At 42.5% G+C, this 25,736-nt stretch overlaps 1 protein-coding gene across 1 annotated transcript in view; it reads left to right on the forward strand.

The window, feature by feature from the left end:
• exoc5 (exocyst complex component 5) overlaps positions 1-25,736 on the forward strand; it is a 66,618-nt gene that overhangs the window by 17,157 nt on the left and 23,725 nt on the right. Inside the window, exons 3-7 of the mRNA XM_067991564.1 lie at positions 2,573-2,720; positions 15,628-15,822; positions 18,973-19,037; positions 19,577-19,605; positions 20,048-20,157. Of these exons, the coding sequence (XP_067847665.1) occupies positions 2,573-2,720; positions 15,628-15,822; positions 18,973-19,037; positions 19,577-19,605; positions 20,048-20,157 (547 nt within the window). The remainder of the gene's footprint in view (positions 1-2,572; positions 2,721-15,627; positions 15,823-18,972; positions 19,038-19,576; positions 19,606-20,047; positions 20,158-25,736) is intronic.

A 25,736-nucleotide genomic window follows, 5' to 3' on the forward strand; every position in this document is an offset into this window, starting at 1 on the left:
TATATTTCTTGCTAGTTTACTCTCATAATTTATTTTCTCCCTCTTTATTCTTTTAGTCATCCTTTGGGAAAACTTTAAAAACCAGCAATCTTTGCCATGTTGTATGCTTTTTCTTTTAACCTGATACCATCCTTGACTTCCTTAGTTAGCCATGGTTGGTTCACCCTTTTTGTGGGGTCTTTTTTCCTCACAGTGATTTGCTGGGGTACTAAATGAATACTTCTCATCGGCCTTCACTAGAGAAGAGGATGCTACCAACATAGCAGTGAAGGAGGAGGTAGTATGATAATGGATAGGATAAAAATAGATGAAGAGGTACTTAAAAGGTTGGCAGTACTCAAACTAGAAAAATCACCCAGTCCAGATAGGATGCATCCTAGGCGACTGAGGGTGTAAGGGTAGAAATTGTGGAGGCTCTGGCCACAATCTTTTAATCCTCCTTAGATATGGTGGCGGTGCCAGAGGACTGGAGGATTGCAAATGTTACACCCCTGTTCAAAAAAGGGGGGGGGGGGAAGGATAAATCCGGCAATTACAGGCCAGTCAGCCTAACGTCGGTGGTTGGGAAACTTTGAGACCATAATCCAGGACAAAATTAATTGGCACTTGGAAAAGTGTGGGCTAATAAATGAAAGTCAGCATGGATTTGTTAAAGGAAAATTGTGTTTGACAAACTTGATTGAGTTCTTTGATGAAGTAACGGAGAGGGTTGATCAGGGTAGCGCGGTTGATGTGTATATGGATTTTCAAAAGGCATTGATAAAGTAGCACATAATGGGTTGTTAGCAAAATTAAAGCTCATAGGATTAAAGGGACAGTGGTAGCGTGGATACATAATTGGCTAAGGGACAGAAAGCAGAGAGTAGTGGTGAACGGTTGTTTTTCAGACTGGAAGGAAGTATACAGTAGTGTTCCTCAGGGGTCAGCATTCGGACCACTGATCTTTTTGATTTATATTAATGACCTGGACTTGGGTGCAGATGGTACAATTTCAAAGTTTGCAGTTGACTCAAAACTCGGAAATGTGGTAAACAACGTGGAGGATAGTAACAGACTTCAGGCGGGCATAGACAGACTAGTGAAATGGGCAGACACATGGCAGATGAAATTTAATGCAGAGAAGTGTGAAGTGATTCATTTTGGTTGGAAGAATGAGGAGAGGCAATATAAATTAAGTGGTACAGTTTTAAAGGGGATGCAGGAACAGAGAGACCTGGGGTGTATGTACACACATCTTTGAAGGTGGCAGGGACAAGTTGAGACTGCTGTTAAAAGAAAGCATATGGGATCATGGGCTTTATTAATAGAGGCATAGAATACAAAAGCAGGAAAGTTATGCTAAACCTTGTTTTTAAAAAAAAAACACTGGTTAGGCCTCATTTGGAGTATTGTGTTCAATTTTGGGCACCACATTTTAGGAAGGGTGTCAAGGCTTTTCGAAAGGGCACAGAAGAGATTTACTAGAATGGTATGAGGGACTTCAGTTATGTGGAGATATTGGAGAAGCTGGGGTTGCTCTCCTTAGAACAGAAAAGGTTAAGGGGAGATTTGATAGAGGTGTTCAAAATCATGAACGGTTTTGGTAGGATAAATAATGAGAAACTGTTTCCAGTGGCAAGAGGGTCTGTAACCAGAGGACACAGATTTAAGGTGATTGGCAAAAGAACCAGTGTCGACATGAGGAAGAATTTTTTTTTTTACGTAGTGAGTTGTTATGATCTGGAATACACTGCCTGAAAGGGTGGTAGAAGCAGATTCAAAAGGGAATTGGATAAATACTTGAAGGGAAAAAATGCACAGGACTATGGGGGAAAAAGCAGGGGAATGGGACTAATTGGCATGCTCTGCAAAAGAGCTGGCACAGGCACGATGGACTGTATGGCCTCCTTCTGTGCTGTATCCTACTACGATACATAAGATGAGGGGCATGCAGAAGAGGTGAAACAGGGAGGATAGACTTATAGAAAGAGAAAAGTCAAAAAGAAGTACAGAGATGACCATAAAAGAAGGTTTATGAGAGCCATAAAGTAGGAGGAAAAGAGATGGAGACAGAAGTAAATGCACAAGGATGCAAATAACTAGAAAGTGGGAGAGATATGCTCACTTTTTATTTTGTCTGTGAGCAATGTTGCAGAGATCAAGTTTAGTGATGACTGTGTCTGAGAAAATCAAAATATATAACTTTTGATGCTTCGAATATAAAATAGCAAGGACAAAAGGGAGAGAAAGAATTTGCATTTGTAAACTGGAACAGCAGTGCCAGAATTTCAGGGCAGTAATCCAACCATCATCTGAACTTCTGTGACATCAATTCAATGCACTCAATGAAAAACATTGATAATTTATTCCAACACAAGGGGACAAAGGTGTGGGTATGTGAAATACATTATCCTAGCAATTTGTCAGGAATAATGTAGTTGGCCATATTGGAAGCTCAATGATGCTATACTTTGCCAGTAATTACCAGAAGCCATAAATTGCTTGTTTTTTAAAAAGTCATAAATTTGTATAGGCATGTTTTGTGTACACCTAATACTTGAACATATTGGATGAACATACTCTTATGCAACAGGCTTTTGGAAGAATTTGTGGGCCACATTGTGGAGCTGAAGATGCTGGATGAACGCATCCAAAGGAGAGTGGAGAAACTGGAACAGCAGTGTCAGAAGGAAGCCAAGGAGTTTGCTAAGAAGGTTCAAGAATTACAGAAGAGCAACCAGGTCAGTCGAGTGTCTCCGATTTTAAAAATGCGGTATTTGGAAGTGCGCTGTATTTAAACCAACCAAATTGTTTACAATTTAGATTTCAAAACCTGTTCTTTGTAAAAAAAAAGTGGTGTACGTGTACCTGATACAGACTAGGGATATTTATTACCGTTAAAATATTGTAATTATTTGTTGAATGTAGCAAGCTTAGCCACCAAACTACTGAAGTTGGTATAGACCAATTCCCTTTTTTAAAATTCATCTTACTTATTAAACTTAGGTGTAGTAAAGGAGTTGTAAGCAGGATTGTTTTTATTGTAACTGCTTTACCAGTTGTAGTCACTTAGTCTAGTTCTGGTGGGCTGCTTCCCAGATACCATAAGTGTTTGCAATAAATCATTTCCGCCTACAGTTTCAAACCCCACACCTTCAGTTCATACGGGATACCTAGTTTCCGCTACCAGCGATATCAATGCACATCATGGTAACAAAAGCACAGCAGGAAGCAATAATCGTGAAATATTTCTGATAGCTTGAAAAAATTCTTGTAAATGGTTCCAATGTATGGCGTATACATTAAATATCAGAAAAAAGCCGATAAGATGCAACCAGTAGTAATTTGCCAGAAGTGGAAGAGAATTTTATATTTTCATGATCATAGCTAATCTGAAAAAAAGTTGAAATCTTGACAGAAGAAGGTAATTGACTCCAATCTGACTGTACATTACCATCGTTTTTAAAAAATATATACATCAGTTGGCATAACGGGATGCAGCTAAGATGACCAGAACAGATATATTAAGAATTTGATGCTGATGTTACTGGGAATCCTACTTGGGGTATCAGTGGGCAAGTCACAGATATTCTGTAGATTAATGTTATGATATTGCTGATTCAGCCTTCAATTGTTCCTTTCATACTGTGACCGATAGATTGAGTTGTGCTATGTTTTTGTGAATGGTGTTCGGGAAGTGGAGCGTTATAAACATTGACACTTCAATGATTCATATTCTCCATTCAGTCCCAACATTTAAAAGGTGATGTTCAAACAGTGGCTTTATTGGGGTTGTAGAACAGCATAGGAATACATTAGACCATCCTCCCTTTTCTCCCCCCCCCTGCAAATACTGCTTTATGACTAATACCTGAATTCTACCTGATTTGAGGAGGGAGGAGAAGGGAGTGAGTGGAGGAGGTGGGGGGGGGGGTACAGTACTGCAATGGGGAAATACTGAGAAAAGTAAGAAGATAGCTTTTTTTTAAAGAAAATTAGGAAATAAAAATAATTCAATTTGTTTCATTTCATTCTCTCATTTTTGACTGCTTTTTGGTAGTCATAGTGTGCAGTTGCAAGAAAAGATAATTTCTTAACTTGCTGATCTATCTTTTTTCTTTGCTTATGCATCACATTATTGATTGTGGTTAAAACAGACAAAGATTTGATCTCTCATTGCCATATAGAGAATAATAAATAGAGAATGTTACGGGATGTAATTTAATTGAATGATTCAGTGATAAACTGCAAGAGTGAACTTGTAATTAATTGAGTGTTAAACCCTTAAAATTAATAATAACTCAAAATAAAATATATGCTGATTTCCTTATTCTTGAGTTTTAAATCTGCATTCACTTGTGCAGAATTGGTCTGCCTGGTGTAATTTTTTTTGATAGTTTGTTTGAGAGTTTTATTAGTAAAAATTCCGTAATACAATCAGCCTTGTATTCATGTGCTAGTATTATTAACAAAAGATAGACCCTCAACAGTTTTAGAAAGGGTGGATTATACTATGCTGCTAGACAAGAGAGAGGGTAAAATGGGTTTCTTTATTTTGCTATTCAGGATTAGCAATCTTACATTTCTTCCATTTTCTCTGCTCCTTACTTGAAGGTGATGACTTTTGCTCTGTTATTGATCCATGGGTGTCATAGGGCTTCTAGTATCCTACCTAAGCTGAATGTATTCTGTGTTGATGCTAAATTTGGGTTCATCTTGACATTAGCAGCAGTGCAGTATCAGAGCAGTGTAGCCATCTTGAGAATAAAAGAGCCCTGATTTGGCTACATCTGGAGCAAAAGTGATAGTCGTTTTAGAGCAGATGGCGAGTTGTCTCCTTAAAAAAAAATCACATGTAAACAATAAAAGTTGCTCTGCCATTAAGTGCTAAGTGGCAGAATTTCATTAGCATCATAATTTATCAGATGTGCACATTATATAGATTTATTAAATGACTTAGAATTGCAAAGCAGGTGGAGTAACTGATTAAGAAATCTCAATCTCACAAAATAGGTTTTGATTACAAAATGTTTTGATTTAAGCTATTTCCTCCTCATTGGTTCATTCATGGATAGTAATCAAAACTATTTCAAAATGAAGTTGTAAAATCTTGCTTACTGTGAGGTTTTGGAATGTATTGTTGCAGCAAAGTTGAGATCCACTCCACATGTGTTGTGACACTTTTTGTGGATTTGAGAAGTCTTTTATCATTTAACTGTAAATATGTGAGTAGCTGAGGCAGTCAGATGTAAGGCAGGTAGAAGTAAAAAGACAAAAAATTTGTATGAGGTATTGTGCTTTCTTACATTTCAATACACTGTTCAATTGAAGCTGTTTTATAACTGAAATAAGTATATTTTTTAGAAAGGGAAGAAGTGCTCAGCAGATATGAAAAGATGGTTTTGTGTGGTCAGTGTGGAGCAAGGTGAATGTTGCCAGTTTTGATTGAGTCCACACTTGAAATGTTAATTCATCTGTTCTTAATGCTGCCTGACCTGCTGAGTGTTTCCAACATTTTCTGGTTTTGATTTTGAATGGTGAACATTCACACGAATGCAGATAGGAAACACAGTGCAGGTGTAGAAGATGGTTGGGAAGGGGAATGTTTGTGATAATGGAGATACTTTGAACTGGGGCTTTTGAATTAATATTCAGTGCTGCAAAATGTAACTAGAACATTGGAAGTTTAAACTGGAAAGCAAGTGAACATTTCTTGGGGAGATGAAGGCAATGTTGGTTCCTATTGAGCTGTGGGTGAGCCAGAGAGATGTTCAATGATGGATGGCTGTCTTGCCAAGTGAATTTCAAGCCAATTCATCTATCAGTAGAAAGAAGTTTGGCACCATAAGGTGTTTAGACACAGCTTGAAGTCATTCGAAGGTCACATGACCATGCACCATTGAAAGATTGGGGACTGGGATCACTCTCTCTTGGAAGATCAGTTTTGTTTTTCGTAAGCTGACAATGTTGGAGAATTTGTGTTGTTTAAACTTCATGTATTAAAATAATAGCAAGTTTTATTTCCAATTACTTTATTCCATACCAGCTCTCAGTTTGTGGAAAATTGGCTATATTTAGTATTGAAATGAATGGAACTGTGTAAATGACAGTGTAAATGTATATTACTTATGGATTGTGCTGTGTCAAAACTTTAATTGCAGATGGCCTTCATTTTACATTCTCAAGAAAAATAATTCTTCAATTAAAAACAAAATGCTAGAAAAATTCAGCAGGTCAGTCAGTATAGATGGAAAGAACAGATAAGTTAATGTTTTAGATGTGGGCCTTTTGTCGCAATTGGAGCATATTACAGATAAACAGCAATTAAAAAGGATAAACATCATTTTAAGAGAAACTGAACACAAGAAAGGGGAGGGGAATCATGCTTGCACATATGGACACCTGTAGAGTGCTTAATGAAAAAACAGGAGATGGTTAAATGACTGAAGTCATACTGACCCAAGACATTGAGAGGTATGATGGAAGAAATTAAAGACATTTGAGATAACTAGAATATGTGAATAGCTGAGGTGGTCAGGTGTAAGGTAGGTAGAAATAAAAGCACAACAAAAATTGGCAAATCAGAGCAGGCTCTAGAAGAAAAGAGCAGGCCAATATGAAGGATGCAGACTGTCCCACAATGCACAGTGTTCCCAGGGAGGGTCCCCACCCCAAACACTATCCTGTTCCTCCCTCCCTTTCTTCCCCCACCCCCCACCCCAAATGCTGGCATGCCCATCCCACAGTGCCAGCACTTCCTGCTGACAAGAAAGCTGGTGCTATAGTTCAGTTCTGAAGTTACTAAAGTCAGCATTCAGGCCAGAGGACTAAAGTGTCTAAAAGATGACGTGTTGATTCCTCAAGCTCAGGGTCATACTTGCAGACAGAACAGAAATGTTTGGTGAAGCACTTGCCTACTCTGCGGATGGCATCTCCAATGTAGTGGGGACCGCAAAGTGAGCAGCAAATACAGTATACTATGTTGGAGGAAGTACACGTAAATTGCTGTCTCGCCCAGAAGGAGTGTTTGGGACTCTGGACAGTCGTGTGGGATGAGGTAAATGGGCAGGTGTTGCATCTCCTGCACTTGGGAAGGAGCCAGGAGGAGGAGAGTGGCTGGTAGATGTGGTGGAAGAATGAACAAGGGTGTCACTGAGGGAATGGCCTCTTGGAGAGGGGAGAGAAGGGAAAGGTGTGTTTGGATTATCTCCACTGCCTCACACATTCTGTGCCTCAAAGTGTCTTTAATTTCTCTCCTTATGCCTTCCATTGTCTTGTTAGCATCAGTTCAGCTGTTGAACCATCTCCTGTTTTCTACCTAAACACTTTACAGATCATTATCTTTATTCTCTTTTGTGTGTGTGGTGTGTGTGGTGTGTACCTCCATCTCCCCTTTGTGCTGTTCACCTGTAACATTTTGCAGTTCTGATGTCGGGTCCACACGTGAAACATTAACTCACTTGTGTTCTCTGCAGATGGTGAGTGTTTCAAAACATTTTCTGTTTTTGTTTCAGATTTCCAGCCTCTCTAGTTTTTTTTACTTCATTTAAGCATACTTTACGGTTGATTTTTTTGATAGATTTAAAAAAATATATAAAATCTTTTATTACCATTTTTTACAAGGCACTCGTTACTCCATAGACTGTTGTTTACCTCTATCTCCTCTACAACTTTACATCTGATCTGCAGTGCAAAATTAAAACTTAGGTATCTTTTCATACAAACTTGAATTAAAAACACACTATTTGAAGAAATTGAACTAAATTGAATGATATATAATTTGCAGCAGACTTTGAAATATTTAAATATTGGTATATCATCGAATGGTTACAGCACGGAAGGGGGCCGTTCGGCCTGTCGAGTCTATTCCGGCTCTCTGCAAGAGCAGTCCCACTCTCCTGCCCTTTCCCCGTAGCCCTGCAAATTTTTTCCCCTCAGGTACTTATCCAATTCCCTTTTGAAAGCAGTGATTATATCTGCCTCCCACCCCCACCCCCACCCCACCCCACCTCGCCCTCGCCCTCGCCCTCGCCCTCGCCCTCGCCCTCGCCCTCGCCCTCGCCCTCGCCCTCGCCCTCGCCCTCGCCCTCGCCCTCGCCCTCGCCCTCGCCCTCGCCCTCGCCCTCGCCCTCGCCCTCGCCCTCGCCCTCACTCTCACTCTCACTCTCACTCTCCCTCCCCCCCCCCCCCCCCCCCGGCAGTGCATTCCAGATCATAACCACTCGCTGTGTAAAAAAAGTTTTTCCTCATGTCTCCTTTGGTTCTTTTGCCAATCACCATAAATCTATGTCCTCTGGTTCTTAACCCTTCCGCCAACGGGAACAGTTTCTCTCTACATTGTCGAGACCCGTCATGATTTTGAATACCTCTGTCAAATCTCCTCAACTTACTTTGCTCAAAGTTGAACAACCCCAGCTTCTCCAGTCTATCCATGTAACTGAAGTCCTTCATCCCTGGAACCATTCTAGTAAATCTTATCTGCAGCCTCTCTAAGGCCTTCACATCCTTCCTAAAGTGCGGTGCCCAGAATTGGACACAATACTCCAGTTGCGGCCAAACTAGTGTTTTATAAAGGTTCATCATAACTTCCTTGCTTTTGTACTCGATGCCTCTATTTATAAAGCCCAAGATCCCGTGTGCTTTTTTAACTGTTTTCTCAACCTGTCCTGTCACCTTCAAAGATTTGTGCACATATGCCCCCCAATCTCTCTGTTCCTGCACCCCTTTTAGAATTATACCCTTTACTTTATATTGCCTCTCCTCGTTCTTCCTACCAAAATGTGTCACTTCGCACTTTTCTGCATTAAATTTCATCTGTCACGTGTCTGCTTGTTCTACCAGCCTGCCTATGTCCTCTTGAAGTCTCACTATCCTCCTCACTGTTCACTACACTTTTGTGTCATCTGCAAATTTTGAAATTGTCCTATACACCTAAGTCCAAGTCATTAATATAGATCAAGAAAAGCAGTGGTCCTTGTACTGACCCCTGGGGAACACCACTGTATACCACCCTCCAGTCCGAAAAACAACCATGCACCTCTACTCTGTTTCCTGTCGCTTAGCCAATTTCGTATCCACGCTGCCTCTGCCCCTTTTATTCCGTGGGCTTCAACTTTGATGACAAGCCTATTCTGCGGCACTTTATCAATCGCCTTTTGGAAATCCATACGCCCCACATCAATCACATTATCATAGAATCATAGAAGTTACAACATGGAAACAGGCCCTTCGGCCCAACATGTCCATGTCGCCCAGTTTATACCACTAAGCTAGTCCCAATTGCCTGCACTTGGCCCATATCCCTCGATACCCATCTTCCCCATGTAACTGTCCAAATGCTTTTTAAAAGACAAAATTGTACCCGCCTCTACTACTGCCTCTGGCAGCTCGTTCCAGACACTCACCACCCTTTGAGTGAAAAAATTGCCCCTCTGGATCCTTTTGTATCTCTCCCCTCTCACCTTAAATCTGTGCCCCCTCGTTATAGACTCCCCTACCTTTGGGAAAAGATTTTGACTATCGACCTTATCTATGCCCCTCATTATTTTATAGACTTCTATAAGATCACCCCTTAACCTCCTACTCTCCAGGGAATAAAGTCCCAGTCTGTCTAACCTCTCCCTGTAAGTCAAACCATCAAGTCCCGGTAGCATCCTAGTAAATCTTTTCTGCACTCTTTCTAGTTTAATAATATCCTTTCTATAATAGGGTGACCAGAACTGTACACAGTACTCCAAGTGTGGCCTCACCAATGCCCTGTACAACTTCAACAAGACATCCCAACTCCTGCATTCAATGTTCTGACCAATGAAACCAAGCATGCTGAATGCCTTCTTCACCACCCTATCCACCTGTGACTCCACTTTCAAGGAGCTATGAATCTGTACTCCCAGATCTCTTTGTTCTATAACTCTCCCCAACGCCCTACCATTAACGGAATAGGTCCTGGCCCGATTTGATCTACCAAAATGCATCACCTCACATTTATCTAAATTAAACTCCATCTGCCATTCATCGGCCCACTGGCCCAATTTATCAAGATCCCGTTGCAATCCTAGATAACCTTCTTCACTGTCCACAATGCCACCAATCTTGGTGTCATCTGCAAACTTACTAACCATGCCTCCTAAATTCTCATCCAAATCATTAATATAAATAACAAATAACAGCGGACCCAGCACCGATCCCTGAGGCACACCGCTGGACACAGGCATCCAGTTTGAAAAACAACCCTCGACAACCACCCTCTGTCTTCTGTCGTCAAGCCAATTTTGTATCCAATTGGCTACCTCACCTTGGATCCCATGAGATTTAACCTTATGTAACAACCTACCATGCGGTACCTTGTCAAATGCTTTGCTGAAGTCCATGTAGACCACGTCTACTGCACAGCCCTCATCTATCTTCTTGGTTACCCCTTCAAAAAACTCAATCAAATTCGTGAGACATGATTTTCCTCTCACAAAACCATGCTGACTGTTCCTAATTAGTCCCTGCCTCTCCAAATGCCTGTAGATTCTGTCCCTCAGAATACCCTCTAACAACTTACCCACTACAGATGTCAGGCTCACTGGTCTGTAGTTCCCAGGCTTTTCCCTGCCGCCCTTCTTAAACAAAGGCACAACATTTGCTACCCTCCAATCTTCAGGCACCTCACCTGTAGCGGTGGATGATTCAAATATCTCTGCTAGGGGACCCGCAATTTCCTCCCTAACCTCCCATAACGTCCTGGGATACATTTCATCAGGTCCCGGAGATTTATCTACCTTGATGCGCGTTAAGACTTCCAGCACCTCCCTCTCTGTAATATGTACACTCCTCAAGACATCACTATTTATTTCCCCAAGTTCCCTAACATCCATGCCTTTCTCAACCGTAAATACCGATGTGAAATATTCATTCAGGATCTCACCCATCTCTTGTGGTTCCGCACATAGATGACCTTGTTGATCCTTAAGAGGCCCTACTCTCTCCCTAGTTACCCTTTTGCCCTTTATGTATTTGTAGAAGCTCTTTGGATTCACCTTTGCCTGATCTGCCAAAGCAATCTCATATCCCCTTTTTGCCCTCCTGATTTCTCTCTTAACTCTACTCCGGCAATCTCTATACTCTTCAAGGGATCCACTTGATCCCAGCTGCCTATGCTTGTCATATGCCTCCTTCTTATTTTTGACTAGTGCCTCAATCTCCCGAGTCATCCAAGGTTCCCTACTTCTACCAGCCTTGCCCTTCACTTTATAAGGAATGTGCTTACCCTGAACCCTGGTTAACACACTTTTGAAAGCCTCCCACTTACCAGACGTCCCTTTGCCTGCCAACAGACTCTCCCAATCAACTTCTGAAAGTTCCTGTCTAATACCATCAAAATTGGCCTTTCCCCAATTTAGAATTTTAACTTTTGGGCCAGACCTATCCTTCTCCATAGCTATCTTAAAACTAATGGAATTATGATCACTGGTCCCAAAGTGATCCCTCACTAACACTTCTGTCACCTGCCCTTCCTTATTTCCCAAGAGGAGGTCAAGTTTTGCCCCCTCTCTAGTCGGGCCATCCACATACTGAATGAGAAATTCCTCCTGAATACACTCAACAAATTTCTCTCCATCCAAGCCCCTAATGCTATGGCTGTCCCAGTCAATGTTGGGAAAGTTAAAGTCCCCTACTATTACCACCCTATTTTTCTTGCAGCTGTCTGTAATCTCCTTACATATTTGCTCCTCAATTTCCCGTTGACTATTTGGGGGTCTGTAGTACAATCCTATCAAAGTGATCTCTCCCTTCTTATTTTTCAGTTCTACCCATATGGACTCAGTGGGCGAACCCTCGGATATATCCCCTCTCACTACTGCCGTGATGTTCTCCCTAATCAAGAACGCAACTCCCCCTCCTCTCTTACCTCCTGCTCTATCTTTCCTATAGCATCTGTACCCTGGAACATTGAGCTGCCAGTCCTGCCCCTCCCTTAGCCATGTTTCAGTAATAGCTATAACATCCCAGTCCCATGTACCCATCCATGCCCTGAGTTCATCTGCCTTGCCCATCAGACTTCTTGCATTGAAATAAATGCAGTTTAATCTAGACTTCCCTTGGTCTTTGCCCTGCTTTCTCAGACCATCTGTCCGGTCATGTTCTGTACACTCTCCCTTACTGCCTTTTGTTTCTGTCACCACTTTATTTCCCACTGACTTCGTGCATCGGTTCCCATCCCCCTGCCACATTAGTTTAAACCCTCCCCAACAGCACTGGCAAACACTCCCCCTAGGACATTGGTTCCAGTCCTGCCCAGATGCAGACCGTCCAATTTGTACTGGTCCCACCTCCCCCAGAACCGGTTCCAATGGCCCAGGAATTTGAATCCCTCCAGCTTGCACCATCTCTCAAGCCACGTATTCATCTTAGCTATCCTGTCATTCCTACTCTGACTAACCCGTGGCACTGGTAGCAATCCTGAGATTACTACCTTTGAGGTCCTACTCTTTAGTTTAACTCCTAACTCCCTAAATTCAGCTTGTAGGACCTCATCCTGTTTTTTACCTATATCGTTGGTGCCTATATGCACCACGACAACTGGCTGTTCACCCTCCCCCTCCAGAATGTCCTGCAGCCGCTCCGAGACATCCTTGACCCTTGCACCAGGGAGGCAACATACCATCCTGGAGTCTCGGTTGCGTCCGCAGAAACGCCTGTCTATTCCCCTTACAATCGAGTCCCCTATCACTATAGCTCTGCCACTCTTTTTCCTGCCCTCCTGTGCAGCAGAGCCAGCCACGGTGCCATGAACCTGGCCACTGCCACCTTCCCCTGGTGAGCCATCTCCGCCAACAGTATCCAAAACGGTATACCTGTTTTGGAGGGAGATGACCGCAGGGGACCCCTGCACTGCCTTCCTACTCTTCCTCTGTCTGTTGGTCACCCATTCACTATCTCCCTCAGTAATTTTTATCTGCGGTGTGACCAACTCACTGAACGTGCTATCCACGACTTTCTCAGCATCGCGGATGCTCCAAAGTGAGTCCATCCGCAGCTCCAGAGCCGTCAAGCGGTCAAACAATAGCTGCAGCTGGACACACTTCCCGCAGGTGAAGGAATCAGGGATACAGGAAGGAGCCCTGAATTCCCACATCCCACAAGAGGAACATGACACGGCGCTGGGATCTCCTGCCATGACTTAACCCTTAAATTAGCTTAAGAACAACTACAATGTCAAGAGAAAAAAAAAGGAAAGAAAAACTACTTACCACTCCCTTTAAGGAGTTTACTCCTTTAAATTGTTCTCAATTTAGAGAATGTTAACTACACTGGGGACCTTGATTCACTAAAAAATAAACGCTACTTCCTATAAGACCTGCAGACCCTCCCTTTCCTTTTACTTCAGTTACTGTAGATAAGGAGAAATACTCACCTGAACCTACTCACCAATCAGGTGCCTCCCCTGTGTCGCGTCCCGATCTGATTCCTGACGTCACTTCGAACTCGGTCGCAGCTCCGCTCGGCTCGGCTCCTCTCAGCTGTTCTCAGCGCTCTGAAATCCCGCCTTTTATCGGACGCTCCCTCCGCTCGGCTCGGCTCCTCTCAGCTGTTCTCAGCGCTCTGAAATCCCGCCTTTTATCGGACGCTCCCTCCGCTCGGCTCCTCTCAGCTGTTCTCAGCGCTCTGAAATCCCGCCTTTTATCGGACCCTCCCTCCGCTCGGCTCGGCTCCTCTCAGCTCCTCCCCTCTTCGACCTCTCTGTTAACTCATCAGAAAAGTTAGTTAAACATGATTTGCCATTAACAAATCTGTGCAGGATTTCCTTAATTAATCCACACTTGTCCAAGTGACTAACTTGTCCCGGATTATCGTTTCTAAAAGTTTCCCCACCACAGAGGTTAAACTGACTGGCCTGTAGTTGCTGGATTTATCCTTGCACCCATTTTTGAACAAGGGTGTAACATAACAGTCCTCTAGCACCACCCCCATATCTAAGGATGATTGGAAGATTATGGCCAGTTCCTCTGCAATTTCCACCCTTATTTCCCTCAGCAACCTAGGATGTATCCCATCCGGACCGGGTGACTTATCTACTTTATGTACAGCTAGCTTTTCTAATACCTCCATCAATTTTTAGCCCATCCAGCATCTCAACTACCTTTTCTTTTACTGTGATGTTCAGTTACATATATCATTTAAATCACTTGTAGTCCTGAACAATATTATTTCTAACTGTTTTTCCTGCTGTTCCTTCATCAGTGTTCGTTGTCAGATATTGACTGATATTGAGTATATTGGTGATCTAAAATATTTGAGGGTCGTTGAGCGATAATAAAAGGCAGTTAGGAAACCATTTATTGAAACTGGCAATACCTTTGACTATCTCCTTCATACTCCAAGTTTAATGCACCAAGAAATCAATCACATAGGATGTTATGCAAGGATGTTTAGAAGTAGAAATGTTTTGGTGCACAAAGGTATGGTTTGAAAATTAAACAGTGCTTTTATTTTGTTCAGGAGCTACTGGTCTGTTTTTTTCCTTCTCTGATCTTGTTTTAGAATTGAGATAAACAATTTTTGAAAAAAGCAATTGTACAGCTACTTGCATTCATATAGTCTCTTTTAATGTAGCAGAGTGTTTTGAAGGTGGAGACAACAGGCACTGAGCAAGAGTCAGAACAGTTAAAGAATGTGACAGTGTAGTCGAAGAGCAAAGTTTTGAGGTTTTTATAGGTGGAGAGAAATGGAGCAAAGTGTGGGAACTTGCATTTATATATCACCTTACCATGTCTTCAGGATGTCCCAAGGTGCTTCACATTCAGTGAATTACATTGAAGTGCAATCACTGTTATTGCATAGACAAGTGTAGCAGCCAATTTGTGCACAAATGTCTCCAACAACTGAAATAAATGATCACTTAATCTGTTTTTGGTGGTGCTGGTTTAGGGGGAACTCACTACTATTTGAATAGTGGGACAGAATCTACCTGAACAGGAAAATGGGACCTTGATTTACCGATATTCAAAGATGGCACTTCTAAGAATGCTGCATTCCCTGTATGGAAACAGCAGTCCAGGTTATGTACTATAAAGTCCTGAAGTGGAGTGTGGATTCTTGGTCTTCTAAGTCAGATGAGAGTTGATACTTGGAATTCTAGATTTGAGAGGTGTAACAGCTGAAGGCTATGCCAGTGATAGGGTGGGGGGAGGCACATATTGGACCAGAGTTGGAAGAGTGCATGGTGCAGGCTGTGAATGTTGCAGAGGTAGAGATGAGTGTGACCAGGCCTGAATTTGTAGGCAAGGATGAGCATTTTGAAATCAACTTATGTAACATTTTGGGGATAAGTGAGGTGGTTAAAATTGGGGTGAAGACTCGTGCCATCCTTTGAAACGTCAAACTATCGTCCAATACAAGCACTAACTGAAGCTGTAGTGAAGTCTGCAGCCCAAAATGCCCAGATGAGAAAATAGTGTGGTGGAAACTTTTTTTGAAAAAAAGATAAATCTGAGTACGGTTTGTACTTTTGTAAACAAAAAAGACATTTTATTCTCAATCACCATTGAACCCTAAATATCACATGTAAATTAGTCGGTTCTTTAATTGAAGTGATATATTTGGGTAATGTACTACTGCAGTAGTGACCTTAATTTTAGTGCTTCACTTCTATGCCTGTAGATTGCTTTCCAGCATTTCCAGGAGCTGGACGAACATATCAGCTATGTAGCAACAAAGGTTTGTCACCTTGGAGACCAACTGGAGGGAGTAAATACACCAAGGCAACGGGCTGTTGAGGCACAGAAACTGATGAAATACTTTAATGAGTTTCTGGATGGAGAGCTGAAGTCTGACGTTTTTACAAATCCAGAAAAGGTAAGTGCTGTCAGCAGGATAAAAGTGGTTCAAAGCAGTAAGCAGTGCTGCTCTAATTACAAGCTGCTACCATGACTTACCACGGTCAGACTTCAATCCACTGAAGTCTAAACTTTTCAAAGAGTCTAACAATTTCATTGTTCAGAAATGTAAATTAAAAGTGGTAACCTGCAGAGTGCTGATAAAGCATTTGTGTACAAAAATTCAGAAAGTGATGAGGTTGTTTTTTTTAACATTTTATTTTCCAATTTTGCTAATGAAGCTAAGAATTTTGGCTCTTGGCTTAATCATATTCACATGGATAAAGAAGTGAGATTTCTCCACCCCCCCCCCCCCAACTTTAGTTATTTTTAATTGAGTTCTATTGTGTGGTTGAAGAATTTTAATAAAAATGTATCGGCAGCATAAATGAAGAGTTAATGTGAATTGGTATTTATTATAAAGAAAAGTTTAATACTTCTTTTGGATGGCAAAAGCTATAATATACCACTTCCACAATAGTTAAATTTTTAATATATTTTAACCCTCTTGAATCCAAAACCACCATCAAATGAGGATCTAGCAATGTGTGTGTTTGTGTATATTTCTGTACGTTACGTGACTATTTGAGTATAATAGGGAAGTGCCTAATATGACCACCCCTTGCTCATCTCCTAGAAATTTCATTCTATGTATGGGGGTGGGGGGTGGAATTTTGGTTCCAGGTGCCCAAGGAATGTGTGAGTGAAAAGAACAAAGTTTAAAAATAGCAAAACAGTCATGAAGTGCTTACTGATGCTATTAAAACAAATTGCTGGACTATAACTTGGTGTTGTAAAATTGTTTACAATTATTAAAACAAAGATTAGGAGAGCAAATCTCATAAGTTTGAAGTCATTTTTCTGCCCTGCCCCTCCCCCAATCAAGCAGAATCTATTTTCATAGGAGTCATGAAAGTCAAAGTAAAACAGCTGCCGGCAACTTATTGTATCAGTAGAAATAGCCAACTGAAACCACAAGGACTATTTGCCACGGCATTCATTGAATAAGGAAGGCTGACGGAAAAGGAAGCACTGGCGGCAGATGGAACAGAAGTAACAGTCAGAAGAGTACTAAATTTGCTTGGAAAATCACTGAGCCACTGACTGACCATCCATCGCAAAGAAGAACGTGACGGAAAATTCAGGGGAAACCGAAACCAGAATTGCACCCACCCACAGTCCAACAAACAGCATTGAAACAATAACCCAACTAAATAAACAATCACTGTTTGAGATTCACCTCACTCACCACCCCCCCCCCCCCCCCCAACAGAAATCCTCGCAACTCCCCTCCACCCAAATTGAGCAGTTAATCACCTCCGCTGCTTTGAATGAGAAAGGTTCACCCCCCCCCCCAAAACACACAGCTGGAACTGCATTCGCTTGCCTAAGCAGAGTTAGGTGCACCCCCACTGAGCACACATGGCTGCCAGAACGAAGCACACCTCAGTGAGAATAGATTGCACCTAGACCATACCTGCCTATGTCCACCACAGAGCAGAAAATCCACTCCCACCTCCCACCCCCCCCCCCCCCCTCCCAAAAACTGAGCCGGAGTCACAACCGTCCTCACTGCAGAGATCCCAGGGTTCCTGCGTCCCCCAAACCACATAAAACAGAAATAAACCTGGACCCTCTTTCAACGAAGATGCTCCACCCACAACTGAGGAACTATACTCTCTTCCCCCCCCCCCCCCCCCCCCCCCCCCCCCCAAACACTGTGCATGAATTATGGCCAGCCCCAAACCCAACCCACCCTGAGCAGACATCATGCCACCACTCCCCAATCAATACTACCACCACCTGTCAACACCCCTAACGGACAGGGTGGAGAAATCAGGTGCACCTCTCCCCTCCCATTGAGAGAAAAATAGGATCTGACTCAATACTACCTCACCCTTCCTTATCCACGATTACCCCCTTCCCCCCCCCCCCCTCCTGCTGACTCCATCCTTTACTCTTGCCCTCATATCTCCCTCATTTCTCTCTTCTTTCCCCCCCCCCCCCCCCCCCCGAACTGAAGAAAAGGGCCCTGGCCCAGTGACCATCTACCGTGGTTGTCTTCACGGGAGATCAACTAATATTTTAATATAATTCCAGTATCCTGTAATGGTGGTATGAGCTAGCATGTGGTAACACATTTTTCAGTGACCTTTGCATCCTAAAGTCCATACAGTATCCTTTAATACAGGAAATGGATCATTAAAAAACTTAATGAGATCACATCAGTTATCACAATTTAAGCAGTTTCATATTTATTCCCATCTGCTTAATGTAAATCTTGTCCCAACCATGTGATCTTATCAGGAGTTTTGCTACACTTTGTTGGATTATGTTTTTTTTAATCCTTCTCTGGAATATTCATTGCTTCTGTTTACTCTCAAAGCTTATGGTTAGCAGGAAGCTGAGCATCATGAAGATGTGGCACCATGCATATCTGAGATACAGGCAACTAATGACCCTGAGGTTATATTGGTCATCAGTGCTGTATGTTACTCTTAATTCTCAAACAGAAAAGCGTATTGCAGTATTTCAATTTATTTTCTGGCTTCAAAGTTTTCAAGTTTCTTTCTCTTTTCCTATTTTAAGTATTTAAAAAGGACCTGGGCAGTATGATGGCATGCTAACACAATGAAACAATGTAGGATGTGAGGGTTCTACTTAATTTCCCATGCAGTTACTTTCTAATTTCACACATCCGCCTGGGCAAACAGCTAATGAGAGTTGCGCCAAGTTGAAGACCATTAATTGCTTGTGAGCCCCTCCTAATGGCCAGTTGGACCTAATGGGGTTGCAATGGAAGAGTATTAATGCCCTTCTGTGTTACCTCTGCAGATTTTTTTTAGCTCTGTTTATAAGCTTTTTGTTTTATTTTAAATCTTTGGTTATTTTGTCTAATGTATAATTTAAAGATTATATTCTTCAATAACCACATTTGCAGGTTTCTTTTTGAAATACAAATTAATGATGCTTCTGAGTGCGATCCTTAAATTTGACATGCCACTTTTACATTTGCTATGCTGTATGTACAGAATTCTTGATTTTTTTTTGAAGTGGAGAAAAGAACAGGAGCATCTTCACCTTCATAGGTAATGTCTTAAATATTATATTCATATCCTTTTATCTTCAGATTAAGGAGGCAGCTGATATCATTCAGAAGTTGCACCTCATTGCTCAAGAACTGCCCTTTGACAGGTGAGGCAACCATTCAAATTAGCACTTCATTGTAAAAATATCTGCCAATTTCAAATTTAATAAAATTGACATGATTACTTGCTTATTAAAATATTTTAACTCTTATTAAAGCAGGATTTTAAAAAAAAAGTCATATTAGCAAAATTACCCCACACAGCAATTAATTGCTGTTTTCTAGTTTTTTCTTCCCTGTTTCATGTAAACAGCTTTCAGGGCTCATTGCAGTGATATATTGAGAATCAATCTCCTCCGATGCTGAACCACTGAGACCATGACTGTTTGATTCCAAATGTGTTGACTAAGGATAAGGAGATCTATTATGGATCTTTAAGTTCATTTATCTTCTCTCACTGCATAGCCCTTAAACCTTAAATAAAAAATGTATTTGTGTGTGAATATATATGTCATAACTAGCTCTTCGGTGTTCATCTGGCATCTGTTGAAGCTTGTCATTTGTTTGAAATTCATTAAACATTAAAGTAGATGATCTCTTATGGGGTATTTCTTTTCAAATTAATGGCTTTTTTTATTCCTTGTAGGTTTGCAGAAGTGAAATCAAAAATTGCAAGTGAGTTCTTGTAACTATATTTATATTCTCACTATGGCAAGCAAACCCCCAAACTGGCATATCCTAAAACACAGTTTGGACACTAATATCTAGCAGTGTGCTCTTAAACATTGTAGAGACTAAAAGCTAAATTTTGATGGTTAAAAAGTACAATAAATAGCAGGTTGGCGAGAAGTTGGAGAATGTACAATTGCCATAAAACAGATTAATTTCCAAATACTCTTTGTGCCTCATTATAATTAATTTAAGTTTCATATTTTGGCAAGTGCAGTAAAATTGCCATCTTAAACAAAATAATACATAAAATGTTACATGTTGGATCTTGTGGATACTATCTAAAATCTGAGAATTTGGAATCCCTTATTGCTTTAATAACATGATTTTCAGACTCACTGCTCCCCAAGTGTCATGCAAGGTAGAAGATAATTTATGGTCTTTCTAGGTAAATATCATGACTTGGAATGCCAGTTGATTCAGGAATTTACAAATGCGCAGAAGAGGGGTGAAATTTCCAGGATGCGTGAGGTTGCAGCAGTTTTACTCCACTTTAAGGTATTCATTTTAAGAAGAGTTTTTCTAACTATTTATGTACTACTCAACCTGTGGAACAGAAAGTTGAAATGATTAAAAATCTGCACAATGTTGGACATAAAATGAATCTGAACGATCCCTTTTATTTGGCCAACACAAGTCTGCTTCACAGCTGTTAAAATAACTTACTTCAAACCTGTAATGCTGTTTGGGTCTGCAATTAATACACTCTATCGATCTACCTAGTGTTTGCACTGTGTTCTGTACACTTGGCCAGTTGCTGGGAGCGCGCAGCCACGAATTTTGAATTGAATGACTGCTTGTGGGTTACTGTTGGTGCAGTTTAGGACTGTCACATGACAGCTGCTGCCCCATTGTCAGCAAATAGTCACCTAATGTATGGTCATGGCACCTACAGGTGCAGTGCCTTTGGAATTCTAAGATCGCTTACTCTGTTTAATGTGATAGAATACAAAATAAAAACATCGCAAAATAAACGTCTTCAGCTAGTGTTCTCGCACATGCTCCTGTCTTTTTTTTTAAAAAACTTAAATTTTGACTCAGTAAAATTTGAGCGTTGTCTTGATTTTCAAAATTATTTAAAGAAAGGCCACTAGGCAGAAAGTACTAGAAGCTCAAGAAAAATGTCCCATCAGTAGAGCTGACTGATGAGTACTGATGCAGTCTGACGAATTAGGTACACTGCACACGCTCAGACTGCACAATCCAAATTCTGCTCTGAATGTCACAGCAGGCAAAAAATATCAGATCGAACCTGGGGGAAGTTGAGGCCTTCATGTAAAAACTTTAATGAAGGCATTAAAAGACACACGAGACAATTTAGTGGGTAAATTAATCATAATATTTTGATGTATGTAATTTTTTGATTTTGTTTTTCCTTTATCCTTATTTTGGACATTTCAGTTACTGAGGCAAAAAAGGTGGATGAAAAAAAATTCAGGAAGCATTTTTAAGTCACTGCTGTATTCAATTGTTTTTTGCCTCCATTGCTTGCTTTCTGGAACATCATTCCATGTATTGAACATTTTTCCTGATGCCTTAAATTTACTATTACTAGTTTGATCCTTAATCCCTGTCCTCACAATTTACTTCAAAGTAATTTTCATATTTACTTTTTGCATACCATTAGCTAGCTTGTATACTTCTAAGATCACCTCTTAAGCATCATCTTTCAAGGCTGAAAAACCCAACTACCTCTGGTCTTCCTCATAACTCGGACTTCTAACCATGGAGATCAGCCTCATGTCTCTTCTCCACTAAGAAGCACCCATGGTTATCTATCCTTGAACTAATTTCTTATCCATTCCTAAGTTTTTCACTGAATTCCCAGAATTTGTAAGATCTCCTTGGGATGTCACTCAAAGAAGTCAAGGAGGTTGATCAGGCCGGATCTCCCAGATTGACTGCTGTTCATTAATATATTGTAAAGATAGTCCTTGTGTTTACTCCTGATTCTATTATTTTACAGGGAGTGAAGTAAGACTAATGGGTCTGTAGTTGCTTGTCTGTTTTGTCACCCTTTGTGGAAGAGAAATGTGTTGGTCTGTTTCCAGTGTACTGGCACCTTGCCATTGTTCAGTAATTCACTCATTTTGATTATCAATACCTCACAAATTTCCTTCCTAGTTTCCCTTAGCACTCAGGGATAAATACCATATATCCCTGGAGATTTATTGGTTTTGAACCTTTTTATCTTTGAGGACTTCCATCTCATTTATAAGGTCATTCATTTTGTAAAGGTTATCTCTGTTTGGGGAGGGCATGTTGTTTTAACTTCCTTTGTGAATACTTGGACGAAGTAATCATTCAAAATGTTTACTATCTCATGCTCATCCTTCTGTTTCCAGCTTTTTTGTATCTTTTATGCTTGTGATCTGATCCAATTTCTTACCGGTGAAGAATTGAAAGAATTTCTTACTGTTATGTTTTGCCTCTGCAGTTAGGTTTTTTTCCCAAGGTCTCTCAGCCCCTCTGATCACCCCCTAATAATGTGTCAAAAGCAAAATACTGCTGATGCTGGAAATCTGAAATAAAAACAGAAAATGCTGGAAAAGCTCAGCAAGTAAGGGAAACGTTAATTTGGTTTCTTTCTCCACAGATGCTGCCTCACTTTTTAAAAAATTCGTTCATGGGATGTGGGCGTCGCTGGCGAGGCCGGCATTTATTGCCCATCCCTAATTGCCCTTGAGAAGGTGGTGGTGAGCCGCCTTCTTGAACCGCTGCAGTCCATGTTTTTTTTTTATTCGTTCATGGGATGTGGGCGTCGCTGGTGAGGCTGGCATTTATTGCCCATCCCTAATTGCCCTTGAGAAGGTGGTTGTGAGCCGCTGCCTTGAACCGCTGCAGTCCGTGTGGTGAGGGTTCTCCCAAGTGCTGTTAGGAAGGGAGTTCCAGGATTTTGACCCAGCGACGATGAAGGAACGGCAATATATTTCCAAGTCGGGATGGTGTGTGACTTGGAGGGGAACATGCAGGTGGTGGTGTTCCCATGTGCCTGCTGCTCTTGTCCTTCTCGGTGGTAGAGGTCGCGGGTTTGGGAGGTGCTGTCGAAGAAGCCGTGGTGAGTTGCTGCAGTGCATCCTGTGGATGGTACACACTGCAGCCACAGTGCGCCGGTGGTGAAGGGAGTGAATGTTTAGGGTGGTGGATGGGGTGCCAATCAAGCGGGCTGCTTTGTCCTGGATGGTGTCAAGCTTCTTGAGTGTTGTTGGAGCTGCACTCATCCAAGCAAGTGGAGAGTATTCCATCACACTCCTGACTTGTGCCTTGTAGATGGTAGAAAGGCTTTGGGGAGTTAGGAGGTGAGTCACTCGCCGTAGAATACCCAGCCTCTGACCTGCTCTCGTAGCCACAGTATTTATATGGCTGGTCCAGTTAAGTTTCTGGTCAATGGTGACCCCCAGGATGTTGATAGTGGGGGATTCGGCGATGGTAATGCCGTTGAATGTCAAGAGGAGGTGGTTAGACTCTCTCTTGTTGGAGATGGTCATTGCCTGGCACTTATCTGGCGCAAATGTTACTTGCCACTTATCAGCCCAAGCCTGGGTGTTGTCCAGGTCTTGCTGCATGCGGGCTCGGACTGCTTCATTATTTGAGGGGTTGCGAATGGAACTGAACACTGCAATCATCAGCGAACATCCCCATTTCTGACCTTATGACGGAGGGAAGGTCATTGATGAAGCAGCTGAAGATGGTTGGGCCTAGGACACTGCCTTGAGGAACTCCTGCAGCAATGTCCTGGGGCTGAGATGATTGGCCTCCAACAACCACTACCATCTTCCTTTGCGCTAGGTATGACTCCAGCCACTGGAGAGTTTTCCCCCTGATTCCCATTGACTTCAATTTTACTAGGGCTCCTTGGTGCCACACTCGGTCAAATGCTGCCTTGATGTCAAGGGCAGTCACTCTCGCCTCACCTCTGGAATTCAGCTCTTATGTCCATGTTTGGACCAAGGCTGTAATGAGGTCTGTAGCCGAGTGGTCCTGGCAGAACCCAAACTGAGCATCGGTGAGCAGGTTATTGATTGAGTGCCGCTTGATAGCACTGTCGACCACACCTTCCATCACTTTGCTGATGATTGAGAGTAGACTGATGGGGCGGTAATTGGCCGGATTGGATTTGTCCTGCTTTTTGTGGACAGGACATACCTGGGCAATTTTCCACATTGTCGGGTAGATGCCAGTGTTGTAGCTATACTGGAACAGCTTGGCTAGAGGCGCAGCTAGTTCTGGAGTACAAGTCTTCAGCACTACAGCTGGGATGTTGTCGGGGCCCATAGCCTTTGCTGTATCCAGTGCACTCAGCCGTTTCTTGATATCACGTGGAGTGAATCGAATTGGCTGAAGACTGGCTTCTGTGATGGTGAGGATATCGGGAGGAGGCCGAGATGGATCATCCACTCGGCACTTCTGGCTGAAGATGGTTGCAAACACTTCAGCCTTATCTTTTGCACTCACGTGCTGGACTCCGCCATCATTGAGGATGGGGATGTTTGCAGAGCCTCCTCCTCCCGTTAGTTGTTTAATTTTCCACCACCATTCACGACTGGATGTGGCAGGACTGCAGAGCTTTGATCTGATCCATTGGTTGTGGAATCGCTTAGCTCTGTCTATAGCATGTTGCTTCCGCTGTTTAGCATGTATGTAGTCCTGAGTTGTGGCTTCACCAGGTTGGCACCTCATTTTTAGGTACGCCTGGTGCTGCTCCTGGCATGCTCTTCTACACTCCTCATTGAACCAGGGTTGATCTCCTGGCTTGTTGGTAATGGTAGAGTGAGAAATATGCTGGGCCATGAGGTTACAGATTGTGCTGGAATACAAATCTGCTGTTGCTGATGGCCCACAGCACCTCATGGATGCCCAGTTTTGAGCTGCTGGATCTGTTCTGAATCTAGCCCATTTAGCACGGTGGTAGTGCCACACAACACGTTGGATGGTGTCCTCAGTGCGAAGATGGGACTTTGTCTCCACGAGGACTGTGCGGTGGTCACTCCTACCAATACTGTCATGGACAGATGCATTTGCGACAGGTAGTTTGGTGAGGACGAGGTCAAGTAGGTTTTTCCCTCGTGTTGGTTCGCTCACCACCTGCCGCAGGCCCAGTCTGGCAGCTGTGTCCTTCAGGACTCTGCCAGCTTGGTCAGTAGTGGTGCTACCGAGCCACTCTTGGTGATGGACATTGAAGTCCCCCACCCAGAGTACGTTTTGTGCTCTTGCTACCCTCAGTGCTTCCTCCAAGTGGTGCTCAACATTGAGGAGGACTGATTAATCAGCTGAAGTAGGACGGTAGGTGGTAATCAGCAGGAGGTTTCCTTGCCCACGTTTGACCTGATGCCATGAGATTTTATGGGGTCCGGAGTCAATGTTGAGGACTCCCAGGGCCACTCCCTCCTGACTGTATATCACTGTACCGCCACCTCTGGTGGGTCTGTCCTGCCGGTGGGACAGGACATACCCAGGGATGGTGATGAAAGAGTCTGGGACGTTGGCTGTAAGGTATGAATCTGTGAGTATGGCTATGTCAGGCTGTTGCTTGACTAGTCTGTGGGACAGCTCTCCCAATTTTGGCACAAGTCCCCAGATGTTAGTAAGGAGGACCTTGCAGGGTCGACTGGGCTTGGTTTGCCGTTGTCGTGTCCGGTGGTGAAGGTTTTCCCACAGTTCTGTTAGGAAGGGAGTTCCAGGATTTTGATCCAGCGACGATGAAGGAACGGCGATATATTTCCAAGTTAGGATGGTGTGTGACTTGGAGGGGAACGTGCAGGTGGTGTTGTTCTCTTGTACCTGCTGCTTTGTCCTTCTAGGTGGTAGAGGTCGCGGGTTTGGGAGGTGCTGTTGGCGAAGCTTTGGCGAGTTGCTGCAGCGCATCCTGTGGATGGTACATACTGCAGCCACAGTGCGCCGGTGGTGAAGGGAGTGAATGTTTAGGGTGGTGGATGGGGTGCCAATCAAACGGGCTGCTTTGTCCTGGATGGTGTCAAGCTTCTTGAGTGTTGTTGGAGCTGCACTCATCCAAGCAAGTGGAGAGTATTCCATCACACTTCTGACTTGTGCCTTCTGACTTGTGCTTTGGGGAGTCA

This window comes from Heptranchias perlo, chromosome 10, assembly GCF_035084215.1.
Source record: "Heptranchias perlo isolate sHepPer1 chromosome 10, sHepPer1.hap1, whole genome shotgun sequence".
NCBI classification, from domain to species: Eukaryota; Metazoa; Chordata; class Chondrichthyes; order Hexanchiformes; family Hexanchidae; genus Heptranchias; species Heptranchias perlo.